The 17,272-nt window shown below is 41.9% G+C and overlaps 1 protein-coding gene across 1 annotated transcript; it reads right to left on the bottom strand.

Annotated features, from left to right (window-relative positions):
* Positions 1-4,944: 4,944 nt before the first annotated feature.
* Positions 4,945-5,921, bottom strand: LOC138674645 (olfactory receptor 5AR1-like). The gene has a single exon (XM_069762461.1). It carries the CDS (start codon positions 5,902-5,904, stop codon positions 4,945-4,947), a length of 960 nt encoding a protein of 319 aa, XP_069618562.1. The 5' UTR covers positions 5,905-5,921.
* Between the last annotated feature and the right edge of the window lie 11,351 nt (positions 5,922-17,272).

Below are 17,272 nucleotides of genomic sequence, written 5' to 3'. Positions count from 1 at the left end.
TGGCATGCAGAGCCCAACTCGCGAAAATTGTCACTGTCCAAATATTTCTGGCCCTAACTGTATATATATATATATATATATATATATACACATCTATTCTATGTGTATATATGTATTCTATCCTTTCTCTCTAATCTGTCAGTGTGATTTTACTGTACACTGCACTTGAATTACAGGCTTTTCAAAGGACACTGGTGCATAAAAAACGTATAGCACTCGTCCGTATTATACGCTAGTGTGACTCTGAAAGAGTCATGCTCATCCCATAGAATAAATCCCAAAGAGCAATCACCACAGAGAATGCAATCATATAATGTTTTATTATTTATCAATAACAGACCATACAAAAATACCATTAAATTAAAAAAAATAAATAAATATATATATATATATATGTGTGTTTAAAATTGCGTTAAAATATATATGAATATAGCTGAATATAGCAGTGCCTGTGGCTATCAGGTGGCCCTATAATATAATTTATGTATCCATATAATAATCCTAATGGCCCTATGTGATCAAATCAGCTGCGCTGATGAAAATGAAAAAAAGGGAAAGTAGGTGTGGGAAATTATAAATTGTTTATGTGCAATATAAGTAGTGCATAGTAAAATTGTGCACAATTAAGATAATATAAAATCAAGTGCGGTGAAAAAAACGCCAATAAGAGGACCATATAGGAGGACACTTACTTGTATAAGTAATATATATGATTGCAGGGACCATCAGTAGCACTCCAGGGCACCCCGACGCAAGTTTCGGACGCTTGTTCCTTCGTCAGGGGGTGACGTTAAACTAAACTAGGGTTTTTTTATAGTGTACCGATAAATGTGTAACGCCAATGGCTGCAGCCGCAATGTAAGCGGCGCATGCGCCGCCGGAGGACCCGGAAGTCAACGCTGGAGACGTCACGTGACTGGACGCACAGGGTGAATTCCCGGCGTTGCCAAGGTCACAATGACGCCCCCGATGCGATCCCCGGACCCCAACCGCGCACGCGCACCACCGCGGCTGCATCATGGGCGTATAGAACAAGGAGAGATGCAGTGTGGTTGAATGGTAATCATGCGAAAGGCATAAGGGGAGTTAAGTCACGCTAATTAGGTCTGCCTCATACCAGAACAATGAAGGGAAAAGGGAAACGAAGGTGTATGTTTAAGCTATCTCCAACTGTGCCTGAAACCAAAAATAAATGATAGTATGTGCCGAAGTCATATTCAAGCCATAAACTTTACAGAGATAAATAGGAATTTATTATGCTGGACTACTTGGCGCAAACCGGAGGGGAAGGAATATAATATATATGTGTGGATGAATCCTGTCAGTGTCAGGGGACAGTATAAATGTGACTATATATATATATATATATTGTCACAGTGAAGTGATATGCATGCCGTAACCTATGAAGGAGTAAAATGGGGGTTATGATATTGAGTTGTTAGGCAAAAACAGAAGGGAGAAAGAATTAAGTGAGTGGATGAATAATTTGTGTGCCAGGGGACAATATAAATGTGACAATATTTAGTCACAGTGAAGTGAAATATATGCCATAAACATTAAAGAAAAATGGGGGTTGATTATACTGAGTTATTGGCACATACCGGAAGGGAAAAGGTAAAAAAATATATATTTGCTGATAAATTCTGTCAGTGCCAGGGGGCAATGTATGAGTGACAATATATAGTAAGGATTAATATAATACAAACAATACTTACATATATAATTACACATATAATATTGAAAAAGGTTATAATTCACCCAATATAGTAACAATTACTTATTCTGTTTCACAGAGAAAAGAGCATTTCAGACGGTCCGTGGCAGTCTCCAAATATGAGTCCCACATGGGGTAAGAGTCCATTCCCCAATCAACAAATTACAAGTGATCAATAACCACATCTCGGACACCCATGTGTAGAAGAAAAGGGTGGTAGATTATATTCATCCATCAAATTCCAGGTATCCATAGGATGAGGCTACTGCTATCAACATCTAGGTCATCAGATCGCATCAATCAATGGTAAGTGTCAGGCATGTAGCATAAATAAAGCACGCCTACAGTATACAAAAAATATTAAAATTAATATCAAAATCACAATACACATAAAAACCACTAAAAAGTAAAATATATAAGAATTATTATATATATATATATACATATATAAAAAATTCACTAAGAAAGAAACAATTACAAGAGAACAGAACATGGATTTTCATAAAAATGGGGCAAAACTCAAGTTTTCATTTAAACCGTTAGGGGACACAGTGCCTAATACCCAGATCCATTTGGTTTCAAGTTGTGACGATGGTTTACTAATCTTGCCACCCCTTTCATTGGTTACAATTTTATCAATCCCAAATACATGCAAAAGGGATGCATCACAATTATGGTACAGTTTAAAGTGTTTAGGTATTGTCTTCAATAAATTAGCATCAGCAATATCCTTGGCAGCTTGTATTCCCAAGATGTGTTCGCGAACGCGAACTTTGAGTTGGCGTGTCGTCATCCCAATATATATAAGGGAGCAGGGACATTGGGCAAAATAAATCACTGCTTTCGTTGTACACGTGATAGTATGTTTAATTTGATATGTAGCTGTACCTTTCGCATTCATAAATGTATTGGTCCTTTTAACATTCGGGCAGGCTACACAATTACCGCACGGTCTACATCCTGGTGTTGGTTTGGTTTTAGTTAAAAAGGAAACAGAAGGTTTTGGCTCTCCAACATAATGGCTTTTAACCAGGGTATCTCTCAAATTCCGTGACTCTGTGTGACTCTAGTGTGACTCTGGCCTAACACATAGTTCCTGGAGAAGTCTGTGTTCATGGTCCGTGTGTTTGGTCCAAACCTGGAACTTTATTATTCGGGATTGCCCATAGCTTATTACTACTCAATCAGACTGAATGGTGTCATAAATTCAAAGGGTTCTTCAACAAAGTATTAGTTTAAGGGGGAGTGTATTCATTCAACCATATTGTTTTAGTTCTTTATTTTTATTATTCTTCCTCAAAATATTTCAGTTTAATTTTCAATTGAATTGTACAGATCATGGGCAACATTACAGGTGGAAAATATTTTGAAATGATTCTTCTTGGTATGATTTTTCTACAGGACAAAAGACTGGCCTCTTAACAGAGGTGTGTAGACTTTTTACGGCATATCACATTTTTATATGACTTTTCCATTTGTTGCTGTAAGTAAGAACAATTTGGTATGATGCAATATATCTTTTTTTGTTGAAATGATCTTGCTGAACCATGCAAAACTATTCTGGTGGTGGTGAGATTCTTACATTTCTAGTCCATTAGAGGGTATAAGAAAGATTCCACACTGTCTTTTTAGTCCCTGGAAATGTATATATGAGTATGAATTTCAATTATTTTGATCTTAACTTTTATTTTTATTATTTTTCCATGTTCACTTTATGGTACAAATAATTTACGACATGTCTGTAGATCTGAAGATTGCTCCAATTGGGCTGAGATCAAGTTCTCCACGACCAAAGAACAGGAAAAATAAAAAATATATATATACTGTATATATGTATATATGAGTAGAAACAATTTACTCCTATGATTGAAAAGTGACAATAAAAGCGTCCACCCGCCTGGAACTCTAAGATTGCTCAGTATGCCTACTGAGACTTAGTTATAATTGTTTTTGGTTTTTTTCGGGGAGGAGAGGGCTGTGTAAATAATTGAATTTAGGACTTTGGCACAGACATAGTAGGCAGTCAGCTAGAGCACAACTTTGCCATTGGTGAGAGATTAAAAAAATAAAAATAAATGCTGGCTATGTATTGAAAACTTTAATTCTGTTCAGGATTCTGCTTAGATGGAATGATGACTATAAAACATTATAATATGAAACTATGATGACTGAGAGGAATGGATAAATTACATGATTGATTGGCCATATAACACCTATTACGATGTTGACCCAGCCTGGAGATTGTTCAACCAAAACACCTGCCTTGATCGCACACAAAGATAGCTTGTAGTAGCTCTATTAAACCTAGGTCTCATTCAAACTTCTATTTTTCTTACGTATGAGAAAAAATGGATTGACTATTTTATTCATACTTTGATCAAAGTTTAGTCAAAGTGTGGCCCTAGTGTCACTTGTTTTTCTCTTATGTGGAGAGAGAAAAAAAGTTTCTTTATCTTCTCATATGTGACTATAGATAGAAAGCAGACTGCACTTGGATCTGTCATGATCCAGTTCTGAGATTATGTTCAGCTCTTGTCTCTGGACTGGTCATGTGGGAGTTAATCCTCTCTGCCTCACCCTGGAGCTGGCTGAACTATTTAAGTCCTCTGTAGCCATTGGGCCAGTGTCAGCTATAGTTCATGCTGCAAGGTTTGAGCTCCTGACCTGATCCCTGTTAATGTGTTCCTGTTTGCCTCTGACTGCCTACACCCGTTTATGACTTGTTCTGACCTTTGGCCTGTACCCCGACTCCGTCTCTGTCTCACGTTTTGGTTACCACGTTCCCGGTAGGTTCTGACATCTTGCTTGTCCCCGACGATTCTCTGCTCGCCCCTTCTGTACCGCGCTGCTATCTCCGTGTATGACCTTGGCTTGTTTCATGTCCCTTTCATTACCTGTGACACCTGTGTTGTTGTTCAGTGTTACTGTGCTGTGTGTGCAACCTCTTTTCCTTAGCCAGCACCCCCTGGTGGAGATTGCCCTATACTGCACTGCAGCAGCACATCACAGGATCCTATTCCAATTTTTCATGGACCCATAGACTTGCATTGCTGAATTTGATCCAACCCTCAGATCAAAATCTTTGCAAGAGAAAACTTACTATGTAATTTGTGTTTTTCCATATTGTTAACATGTGAAATATTTAATTTCTGAGACCTTTCTTCTTATGGTCCCATCATCTAGACATTGAACATGGAAGACTTTGCTCTACATGTTGATTTCTCATGTTGTTACTCATTATAATTCCAATTCCGGATACTTTTTGAAAACATTCTTTCAATAGCTTTTTTAACTTCTTTGTTTCTTAAGCTGTACACCACTGGATTTAAAAGTGGAACCACAGCAATATACAACATGGAGAAAATTTTATCCTGTTCTTGAGTCACTTCATTTTCTGGTTTTATATTAAGGCTAAGAGATGTTAAACAAAACAATAGGACCACGGTGAGATGAGAAGAACAGCTGGAAAAAGCCTTTACCCTACCGGATGATGTCTGGATCTTCAAAATGGTGGAGATGATGAACATATATGAAATAAGAATGAGGATGAAGGTGGAGAATCCTAAAACAACACCATCTACGGTTATCAGAAGGTCAACTCGTGTTCCTTCGATGCTGCTTAGCTTCAGCACGGATTTCATATGACAAAAGAAATTATTGATTTCATGAGAATTGCCGAATGATAATTTTGAGATTAGCAGTGGATACATCACTGCATTTAACACACCGAGGATGAAGGAGAAGACAGAAAGTGTTAGAAATGTCTTTTGGTTCATAACAAGCAGATAGTGTAAAGGAGTACAAATAGCCACATATCGGTCATAGGCCATAGAAGCCAGTATGAAAAATTCTGTCCCGATACAAAATACGTAAAAAAATACTTGTGCAAAGCATCCTGAGAAAGATATGGTATTATTACCCGTGACAGTTATCACCATGAGTTTAGGCAAGATAACAGAGACATATATGATATCCAGAACTGTGAGGTTACATAGAAAATAATACATGGGTGTATGAAGATGGGAGGTCAGACATACAATGACAGTGATAAAAGTATTTCCAAACACACACAGCAGATACATTTTTACGAGGACAGTAAAAATGACCAGCTGAAGGTTTCCATACCTGGTAAAGGCACAGAGATAGAATTCTCCATGTGTTGAGTAGTTATTCTGGTCATTACTATGCATATTGTTCAGTAAAATCCAATTTAAAGTTCCTGGAAAAAAATAATCATACAGAAAAAGATTAATTGTTGTAAACATTTAATTCATTTATAGGTCTGGAGTCTGGACAAAAACCTCAGCTCAAAAGATGACTGTCTTTTAAGCTTGACTAGTAAAAGCCACAAAGACCAAAAAAAAAAAATATCTGTTGAATATTAATTCACTAGGAGATATTACAGACATACAATGGGGCTGGGTTCAAGCATCCAACGTTCACGGTCTGATTAAAGATCGCAATGTACGGAGTGGCTTTGGGTCAGGAGATCATGGACCGTACTTGGACCATAAATGTCAGATTTTGAATCCAGACTAATACCCTATAGAAAGTCCTCAAAGAAAGATAGGATCAGTTAAATGCCACAAGGTGATAGACAATACAACAAGAGTGCCCAAATAATCAATTGTGCCGGCACAATGCCCAATGGAAAAACAATTGTAGCATTATGTAGCCTTACATAAAAACCTTATATCTGCATGTAGTCCCCACATACAGTTCATGTAGACGACCGTATTTTTGGTCCAAGTGCAATTCGACAAAACATTGGATCGAACTCGAACCATTGATATCTTATACAGCCTTTATTGCATGGAAATTCGGAGACATGTTGTCAGTAGTTTATAGAATAAAAGAACAATTTACATTTTACTCAAAAATATACCTATAAAGAGAAAAATCAGACAAACTGAACATTTTGCAATAGTCTCTTAATTTTTGCCAGAGCTGTATATAGGAAAGATTTGTGTTTTGGACCCTTCCTGGCTTTGGCTTAGATACTGGTAGAAAATAATAATGCATGATAACATCTAACAAAATATATTCAGTGTACATGATAGGTACCATAGGGTTATACCTGAGCTGTCACATCCCAAAATGCTCCGCTCTACCCTGGTAACACAGCTATAAGTAAATGCATTTGGACGCATCTAGGGAAATTACACCCAGCTGAATTATCTCGTCTAGTGTAAAAATGATGAAAGTCATAACACTTATGTAATTTCATTTAATGGTCATGTTTTGTTTTTGTTCTATTGAACTTCAATATAAATTAAAAATGTAAGTTATTTAGTTATTTTTTTTATCAAAAAGTTCAAAATCCTCCACCCCTGACAAGGTGCACCTAAAATGAATGGCCTCTACCTGTACATTATACCTGGACAACTTAATTCTGTGCTAAAAGTGTGCAAACTATATTTTTAACTTTTTTTTCAATCCATAAACCACTTGGCAGCTGTCATCTGACCTAAAGAGGTTGGCCACTACATGGTCAAGCACTTTATAAATACCATAAGTAGTCCCACAAAATAAAAACACTGTATGTTCTACACCTGCACCTGCATTGTCCCAGTGATGGGTCTCCCCTTCGGCTCACGTGATATTGTTATGTTTTATATCCAGTTGACTATGTGGGCACAGGAGATGTGCTCAAACAATAACTGCTTAACACCTATTGTTACAGTCAAGGCCGGTGCCCAGACTAACAAGTTTTACCTTTTTAGCAGTACTAATAAATTGGTGAAGTTTTATGTTTTCTTTTGTTTTTTTAATAACTGTAATCTTTATAAAATTTTATAAAATTTTACAATCAGAAATAGAGTTGAGCGACTTTTACTTTTATAGGATCGAGTCGGGTGAAATCGGCCGATTATTGCGAAAAGTCGGGGGCCGACTGAAACACAAAACCCAATGCAAGTCAATGGGGAATCAAAGTCGGCAGTGAGTGGAGGACAAGAAAACACCTACAGTGCCCATTTTAATGCCAAAAACATCAATTCGTATTACTGAAGCTTGTCAATCTTAATTTACTTTATAATAATAGTTAGGCATTGAAAACAGGGGGTCATTTGGCTAAAGTTGTGGGGGGGTAGGGCTGGCTCAAGATTTTCCTGGGCCCAAGAAACGCGGAATACGTCATGGTGGTTGAGCAGGAGAGGTAAGTATTTCAACTTTGCAAGTGCTGTGATCCTAAGCAAGCTGGGGGGGCCCACTAGTTGGCACTGGCACAGGGCTCCTCGTAGTATGGCGGGTGGCGCCTCCCACTGCCAGAGACACTTTTGCATACTATGAGGGGCCCTGTGCCAGTGCCAACGAGTATGCCCCCCACCTGATGAAGGAACCTGCACTTTCACTTGCACCTTCCTCTTTGTCCCCGTGTAAGGTGGTATAGTATGAGGGAAGGGGAACCTGACTTTCAGCAGGGTCAGATTCTGGCTGTGTAGAGTTCAAGGGGAATGAAGTGGTCTGGGTCAATGTACCAGCAGACTCATCTAGCAGTGGCTGGGCAATGGGCAGGATGAGGAGGAAACACAGATATAGGCCCCCCAAAAAAGTAGGCTAAAAGCAGTTGAAAATTGGAAACAGGACTAAACAGGCGGCATAGCTTTGTTCAATGGAGGACAACTGTAATGAGTGGTGCAGACACAGTTACTAGGCCCAAACTAAAAAAGTAGGCTAAATGCTGTTCAAAATTGGTAACAGGACTAAACAGGTGGCATAGCTTTGTTCAGTGGAGGACAATTGTAATGAGTGGCGCAGACACAGTTAGTAGGCCCAAAATGAAAAGTAGGCTAAATGCAGTTCAAAATTGGTAACAGGAGTACACAGACGGCATTGCTTTGTTCAGTGGAGGAGGACAACTGTAATGAGTGGCGCAGACAGACTTAGTAGGCCTAAAATAAAAAAGTAGGCTAAATGCAGTTCAAAATTGGTAACAGGAGTACACAGGTGGCATTGCTTTGTTCAGTGGAGGAGGACAACTGTATGAGTAGCAGACAGTGGTAGTTGGCACAAAGTATTAACTGGTCTAAATGGAGGCCAGTATCCGTGTATATTTTTACTATCATTTATCATTTCAACAAATTTGTATTGGGAGTACCAATAAAGGATTTAACAGCACAGACTACACAGTGGTGGAGTAGGGAGAGGTAAGTTTTGCAAGTGGTAGAGCACTGTTCGAGCTGGGGGGAACACTCTCCCGTGGGCGGCGGTACTGGCACAGGGCCCCTCATATTATGACGGTGTGTCTGATGTTGGTTGTGCACAACCACCGTCAGAGACACTTCATTGTACTATGAGGGACCCTGTGCCAGTGCCATCACCCAAGAGTGGGCACACCCACCTGTCCAGGCAAACGGTACTCGCACGGGTGCTTGCGCCAAGTGGTGACCACGGCCCTGTGGGGGAGTCAGTCCATTTAGGGAGGTATAAAAATGGCCTATGGTGGACATTCAGCAGCTGCAAATGGAGGAATTGGAGCAGTCAGTAAGAGGAGGCCAAAAGCAAGACATTTTTCAGGCAAGCTACGTGTCAGCAGGGGAAGGTGGGGCAAAATAATTTGAAATCCAGGATTGGTTCATTTTAATGAAGGTTAGATCATCAACAGCGAGCTCCTGTAATGCATATTCTGCTAATTCAGGCCAGGTGTCTATTTTAGATGCCCAGTAATCAAAGCGGAATGACCTGTGAGGGAGAACATCGATAAAGGAGGAAAAATTGTTTGTAACCACACTGGACAAATGCTGTCTCCCGTCACTTTGAAACAATGCAGCAGTACTTGTCATGTCTGCGGTCATTGCGAAATCACTCCACAACCTGGTCATAAAACCTCTCTGTCCAACGCCACTTCGGATTTGTGCACCTCTAACACCTCTGCCATGTTGCCCCTATAGCTCGTGTGAGAACCATCACCGCCGCTGTGTGCTGGTAATGTCTGAACCAAACGGTCTACAAGAGTTGCTTGTTTGGTAGCCAATATTTGCTTAACGTTCTCATGTGGCATGATATTTTGTAATTTTCCTTTATATCGTGGATCCAGGAGGCAGGCCAACCAGTAATCGTCATCGGTCATCATTTTGATAATGCGGGGGTCCCATTTTAGGATATGCAAGGCATACTCAGCCATGTGGGCCAAAGTTCCAGGTGTCAATTCACTGCTTGTGCTTGGTTGAGGAGCCCTTTCTTGCAAATCAACATCACTTGTCCCCCGCAAAAGCCCTGTACCTGACCTTGCAACACCACCAGTTTCTATTGCCCCCTGAGAAGCATCCTTCTCCCATAAATATTCATCCCCATCATCCTCCTCCTCCTCCTCTTCGTCTGTCACCTCGTCCAGGAGAGTTCCCTGAGCAGACAATGGCTGACTGTCATCAAAGCTTCCCTCCTCCTCGGCAGCAGACACCTGCTCCTTAATGTGCTTCAAACTTTGCATCAGCAGGCGCATTAGTGGGATGCTCATGCTTATGATGGCGTCTGCACTTACCAGCCATGTGCACTCCTCAAAACACTGAAGGACTTGACAGAGGTCTTGTAGCTTCGACCACTGCACACCAGACAACTCCATGTCTTCCATCCAACTGTCTGCCCGTTTATGTGTATTCTCCCACAAATAAATTACAGCACGCCTCTGTTCGCACAGCCTCTGAAGCATGTGCAGTGTGGAATTCCACCTTGTTGCAATGTTGATTATTAGGTGGTGCTGGGAAAGATTCAGTGATTGCTAATGGTTCAGCATACGGCTGGAGTGTACGGGCGACCGGCGGATGTGCGAGCAAAGTCTTCGCACCTTCAGGAGCAGGGCTTGTAACCCCGTATAATTTTTCAGGAAGCACTGCACCATCAGGTTCAAGGTGTGAGCCAGGCAAGGTATGTGTTTCAGTTCTGAAAGGGCTATGGAAGCCATAAAATTCCTTCCATTATCACTGACTACCTTGCCTGCTTCAAGATGTACACTGCCCAGCCATGACTGAGTTTCTTGCTGCAAGTACTTGCCCAAACACTTCATTTCTAACTCAGCCTGCTGACGCTTACCACTACCTGTTCCATAATGGGACTCCTCGTGTGCAACACAGGCAGCTGCGGATGGAGTGGTCATGCGACTGCGCTCTGTGGATGAGCTTTCGCTTCTGGAGGAGGAGGAGGAGGGGTGGCGAACACCTACAGCCAACTGTTTCCTAGACCATGGGCTAGGCAGAACTGTCCCACTATGGCTGTCCCCTGTGGACCCTGCATCCACCACATTAACCCAGTGTGCCGTGATGGACACGTAACGTCCCTGGCCATGCCTACTGGTCCATTTATCTGTTGTGAGATGCACCTTTCCACTGACTGATTGCCTCAGTGCATGGACAATGCGGTCTTTGACATGCTGGTGGAGGGCTGAGATGGCTTTTCTCGCAAAGAAGTGGCGACTGGGTAGGTCATAGCGTGGTACTGCGTGGGCCATCAGGGCTTTGAAAACTTCGCTTTCAACCTACGGCATCATCTCTAACGAGATTAGTCTAGTAATGTGGGCGTTCAAACCTTGTGTACGTGGATGAGAGGATGAGTACTTTCTTTTCCTAACGAGAGTCTCTTGTAGGGTGAGCTGGACTGGAGAGCTGCATATGGTGGAACTAGCGGGGGTGGTGGTGGACATGGCAGATTGAGAGAGGGTTGGTGATGGTATTCTTGATGTTGGCCTACATACAGTGTTTCCTACCAAGAACCTTGTGATTCCCTGACTGCTTTGGCCTTGTGACGATACCTCCAAATTTGCTGCTGGTGGTGTCCTAACCGGTGGGCTTACAGTGAGGGAAGCAATGTAGCGTTGCTGACTACCTTCATTCTGAGCATGTGCACCAACGGTACGGGATGTTTGTTAGTTAGTCCAGGCTTGCAAGTGCATGCTGGTTAAATGTCTAAGCATGCACGTTGTATATAAATTTTGGAGATTCTTCCCTCTGCTAAAGGTCTTTGAGCATTGCTTACAGATAACTTTGCACTGATCATTCGGATCTTGGTTAAAAAATTCCCACACTGCACTCTTCCTACTATGGAATACCTTTTCAGGCATTGCACGCTGTACTAATTTCACCGGATGGCCACACTGTCCTAAAACTGTTTTTGGTTTTGACAAACGTTTTTGGCCAGATACAGGCCTGCCAGATAAAAGCTGTTGCGATGTAGATGGCTGCTGCAGATCATCCTCCTCCGCTTCTGAGTTACTGGCAGCGGCACACTCTTCCCCCAATGGCTGCCAATCTGGTTCAACAACTGGGTCATCTATCACCTCCTCTTCAATGTCATTTGCACCTTCCTCTGTGTCACCGTGTGAGATGCTATAGCGTTCATGACGGGGGACCATAGTCTCATCAGGGTCAGATTCAAGCTCAGTACACTGCAAGGGCAATGTAGTGATCTGAGTCAATGGAACAGCATAATAATCTAGCTGTGGCTGTGCATCTGTGCACTCCATGTCCAATTCATCTTGTAATTGGCTGTTAACAATTTCCCTTTCTAACCCAAGCACGGTATCTGTAAAGAGCTCCATGGAGTAAACTGTAGTGTCGCCTGCCGCATCCTTCATTTTTGGTTTGGGTGAAGGATACAAGGAAGCAACTTGTTCCTGACCGGGAGCATCCACTGATGACTCGCTGCTTTTATATTTGGAACTTTCTGAAGAGGAGGCGAAATAGCTAGAGGCTGAGTCAGCAAGCAAAGCCAAAACGTTTTCCTGCTGCTCTGGCTTTAAAAGTTGTTTTCCTACTCCCAGATAAGGGAGCCTTCGAGGCCTTGTGTAGCCAGACGATGACGCTGGCTCAACACCTCGAGCCTTTGGTGCTATTTTGCTTTTCCCACTACCACCAGATGCTCCACCACCACCACCATCAGTACCAGCTGGCAACGACCACCCATGGCCTCTTCCACCAGACTTCCTCATATTTGGGAAAATCTAACCAAAATAACAACCGTTATATGGTACTATAAAACAATGTAGTAGGTGTATATAAACTTGTTGAGAATTTAAATCTCCCTTTTTTGGGGGGGGAGACTGAACCAAAACTCAGGCCCAGTGTATAACACTACACAATGTAAGTGGCAGAGCGTGGCTGGCTGATAAACGAAAAACTAACAGAACTGACGTAGATCCACTTAGTGACAATTTAAATCTCTTTTTTTGGGGGGAGAATGCACCAAAACTCAGTTCAGTGTATTACACTGCACAATGTAAGTGGCAGAAAGTGGCTGGAAGATATACGACAAACTAACAGAACTGATGTAGATCCACTTAGTGACAATTTAAATCTCCCTTTTTTGGGGGGGAGACTGCACCAAAACTCAGGCCCAGTGTATTACACTACACAATGTAAGTGGCAGAACGTGGCTGGAAGATATACGACAAACTAACAGAACTGACGTTGATCCACTTAGTGCCAATTTAAATCTCCCTTTTTTTGGGAGGGAGAATGCACCAAAACTCAGGCACAGTGTATTACACTACACAATGTAAGTGGCAGAACGTGGCTGGAAGATATACAACAAACTAACAGAACTGATGTAGAGCCACTTAGTGACAATTTAAATCTCCCTTTTTTGGGGGGGAGACTGCACCAAAACTCAGACCCAGTGTATTACACTACACAATGTAAGTGGCAGAACGTGGCTGGAAGATATACGACAAACTAACAGAACTGACGTTGATCCACTTAGTGCCAATTTAAATCTCCCTTTTTTTGGGAGGGAGAATGCACCAAAACTCAGGCCCAGTGTATTACACTACACAAAGTAAGTGGCAGAACGTGGCTGGAAGATATACGACAAACTATTAGAAATGACGTAGATCCACTTAGTGACAATATAAATCTCCCTTTTTTTGGGGGGGAGAATGCGCCAAAACTCAGGCCCAGTGTATAACACTACACAATGTAAGTGGCAGAACGTGGTTCGAAGATATACGACAAACTATTAGAACTGACGTAGATCCACTTAGTGCCAATTTAAATCTCCCTTTTTTGTGGGGGGAGAATGCACCAAAACTCAGGCCCAGTGTATAACACTACACAATGTAAGTGGCAGAACGTGGCTGGAAGATGTACGACAAACTAACAGAACTGTGACGTGTTGTGAATTCTGTGGCAGAGTTCACTCCTGTGGTCACAAGTGGTACTTCGGCTGATTCTCTCTGGGATCTTCCGTTTGTGGAGGAAAGTGGTACTGCAGCTTCTGAGTTTCCTCCCTCAGGTGATCTGGTGAGCTCGTTAGCTTCTTCTCTACTTAACTCCACCTGATGCTTTGATCCATGCTTCCTGTCAATGTTTCAGTGTAGGACTTGTTTTTTCCCTGGATCATTCCTGTGGCCTGCTGCTCTGCAAAGCTAAGTTTTGCTTATGTTATTTTGTTGCTATTTTTCAGTCCAGCTTGCTTTATTGGTTTTTCTCGCCTGCTGGAAGCTCTGAGACGCAGAGGGACCACCTCCGTACCGTTAGTCGGTGCAGAGGGTCTTTTTGTCCCCTCTGCGTGGTTATTTATAGGTTTTTGTGCTGACCGCAAAGTTATCTTCCCTATCCTCGTTCTGTTCAGCTAGTCGGGCCTCACTTTGCTAAATCTGTTTCATCTCTATGTTTGTGTTTTCATCTTACTCACAGTCATTATATGTGGGGGGCTGCCTTTTCCTTTGGGGAATTTCTCTGAGGCAAGGTAGGCTTATTTTTCTTCTTCAGGACTAGCTAGTTTCTCAGGCTGTGACGAGGCGCCTAGGTTCTGATCAGGAGCGCTCCACGGCTACCTTTAGTGTGGTTTGATAGGATTAGGGTTTGCGGTCTGCAGAGTTCCCACGTCTCAGAGCTCGTTCTATTATTTTGGGTTATTGTCAGATCACTGTATGTGCTCTGACCTCCATGTCTATTGTGATTCTGAATTGCCTTTCATAACAGTGACGTAGATCCACTTAGTGACAATTTAAATCTCCTTTTTTGGGGGGGAGACTGCAACAAAACTCAGGCCCAGTGTATAACACTACACAATGTAAGTGGCAGAACGTGGCTGGATGATATATGAAAAAATACAAGGACTGTAGTACAATTTCAATCTCCCTACAGTGATCTCAGGACAAGTATGGCAGCAATAAAAAGGACTGCTGCACACAAAAGTGTGGAAAAATAAACAAGATAACTGTGCAGAAAGGAGCAACAGGATTTTTGCTTTTAAAAAAGCAGTTGGTTTCCACAGCGGCGTACAAACAGCAATGCAGCTTTCAGGGAGCCTTATAAGGCAGCCTAATAAGCTACAGAGCTGATGCACAAAAATATAAACTCCACTGTCCCTGCAAAGAAAAGGTGGTGTTGGACAGTGGAAATCGCTACAGCACAAGCAGTTTCGGGGCTTAATCTTCCCTCTCTAGCTATATCCCTTCTTCTGATGCAGCTGCAGCAACCTCTCCCTATGCTACCTTTGGCAGAAGTAAGATGGCGGTCGGCGTGCACACCCCTTTATAGCCCCTGTGACGCCGCAGAAAGGAAGCCAATCACTGTCATGCCCTTCTCTAAGATGGTCGGGACTGAGACCTATGTCATCTCGCTGCCCACACTCTGCGTCCTCCTTCATTGGCTGAAAAATGGCGCTGAAAACGTCATACGAAACGCGACTTTGGCGTGAAGGTCGCTGACCTCATGGCGATCCCACACTAGGATCGGGTTTCACGAAACCCGACTTTGCCGAAAGTCGGCGATTTTTGAATTTGTCCGATCCGTTTCGCTCAACCCTAATCAGAAATAAGATAAATAATCACAATTTGGCTTACAAATTTGAGAAACCTGAAAGAATGGAGTACAATTAGAATGAACACTTGTAAGACATTTCCCTCTAGTGGCATCAAAACATATAGTGCAATAGAACAGAAAAAGACAAAAAGTCCAACAGCAGTTCTAATTGATGCCTTGTTAAGATGACTCCATCCCTTTACACATATTACAATTCATATAAATCCACTATAATAAATAAGATGAAAAAAAAAACATAGGAAAGGAATGGAAGGGAAGAAGAAACATGTTCAAAAACCAATATGCTCTTAACTGTTGCTTTGGGCCCTAAAATAGTCCTAGAGAGACCAGAGGGTCTCAAATCTGTCCAAACTCACATTCAATAAGTCTGACATGTGCTCCATCCTGCGGATGTCGGCTATTCTATCCAAAACCTTGAGAGGGGGGAGTAGTCTGTCTCGAATGGAGGGCAATCAAACATCTAGCTGTCGTCAACAGATGTAACAGCAGTCTGGTCGAATTTCTTCCCATCACTCGAGGATAAACATTTAGTAGGTATATAGCAGGGTCCAGCTTAACCTCCACATAAATAACTTTTTTGTATTAAGGTTTTCACCTTTTTCCAAAATCTACCCAGCCCTGGACAAGACCAGAAAATGTGGAACTGAGAACCCGGAGCTGAGCAACAACGCCAGCAAATATTTGGGAGCTGAGGGTTCAGTCTGTGAAGGAGCTCCAGAATGTGATACCAAAACATCAACATTTTTTGTTGGTTTTCCTTATAAAGGGTGCAGACAGAGGATTTGGCAGACTTTTCCCATATATTCTGCCAGCATTGAGGAGGCAGCGTTCTTCCCGAGAGAGACTCCCATCTAATCATATATGGATGTTTCAAGGGGGAAGGGCTGTCTGAGGAGCACCCAAGATCCTGCAAATAACTGATATTAACCCTTTAGTTGACGTGCCTTTCTTACAAAGCCTCTCAAATTCCGTTGGTTGAGAAACTGCCAATGAGCCATATAGTGAAAACACCAGGTGCTTAACATGCATGAACTGGAAGAACTCTATTAGTTATAGCAAATTTAGATTTTTCTTCAAACGAGAGAACCTCTAATGTGTTTCCATCCACCAAATCCACAAATGTAAATAATCCTGCCGAAATCCACGGGTGGACCATTGTTAGTTCCAAATTGTTTGGTATCAGAGGCTGCGGGGTGATGATGGAGAAAATAGGGCAAATAGGGACTTATCCATAATACAAATGGCTTAATATGATTGAATTGTACTCACCAGATAAAGCTAAAATTTAGCTTTTAGAAGTATTCGCTGCAGCAGATCCACAGGTCCAAAAGTGACCAACCGAAGGGAAAAAAAATGGGTAAAACTTGGATTTGCTCTGCGCTGCTGAATAACTGTAAGTCAGGGGGGATTATCCATATAAAATGTGGTTTTATTCAATGCATTTCAAAGTTCTAAGACTTCTTCATCAGGAAACACCACAACATCTGTTTAGAAAACCATATGGCACCAAACAATTGATTGTGCAAAGCAGGGATGAGCGGGAGGGGATAGGTATTTCTCACTGTGATCTTGTTTAATTCCCAAAAATCGAGGCATGGGCGCAAACCACCAAAAAACAAAAAGAATACTGCCGCCACAGGAGAGAGAGGGATGGATGTGGCCTTTAACCCTGCTGTACTGTTCGGGTCAATATGACCCGAAATGATTTTTGAGACCCTGTAGATCTTTTTATATGAGGATTTGAAACTAGTGGTATCTTGACTTCTCCTCATTTGTGGAGCTCTATATATTTTTTTTG

Source organism: Ranitomeya imitator, chromosome 4 (genome assembly GCF_032444005.1).
Source record: "Ranitomeya imitator isolate aRanImi1 chromosome 4, aRanImi1.pri, whole genome shotgun sequence".
Lineage (NCBI taxonomy): Eukaryota > Metazoa > Chordata > Amphibia > Anura > Dendrobatidae > Ranitomeya > Ranitomeya imitator.
Note: the sequence above shows the minus strand (reverse complement) of the source record. Positions and strands in the feature narration are given on the sequence as shown.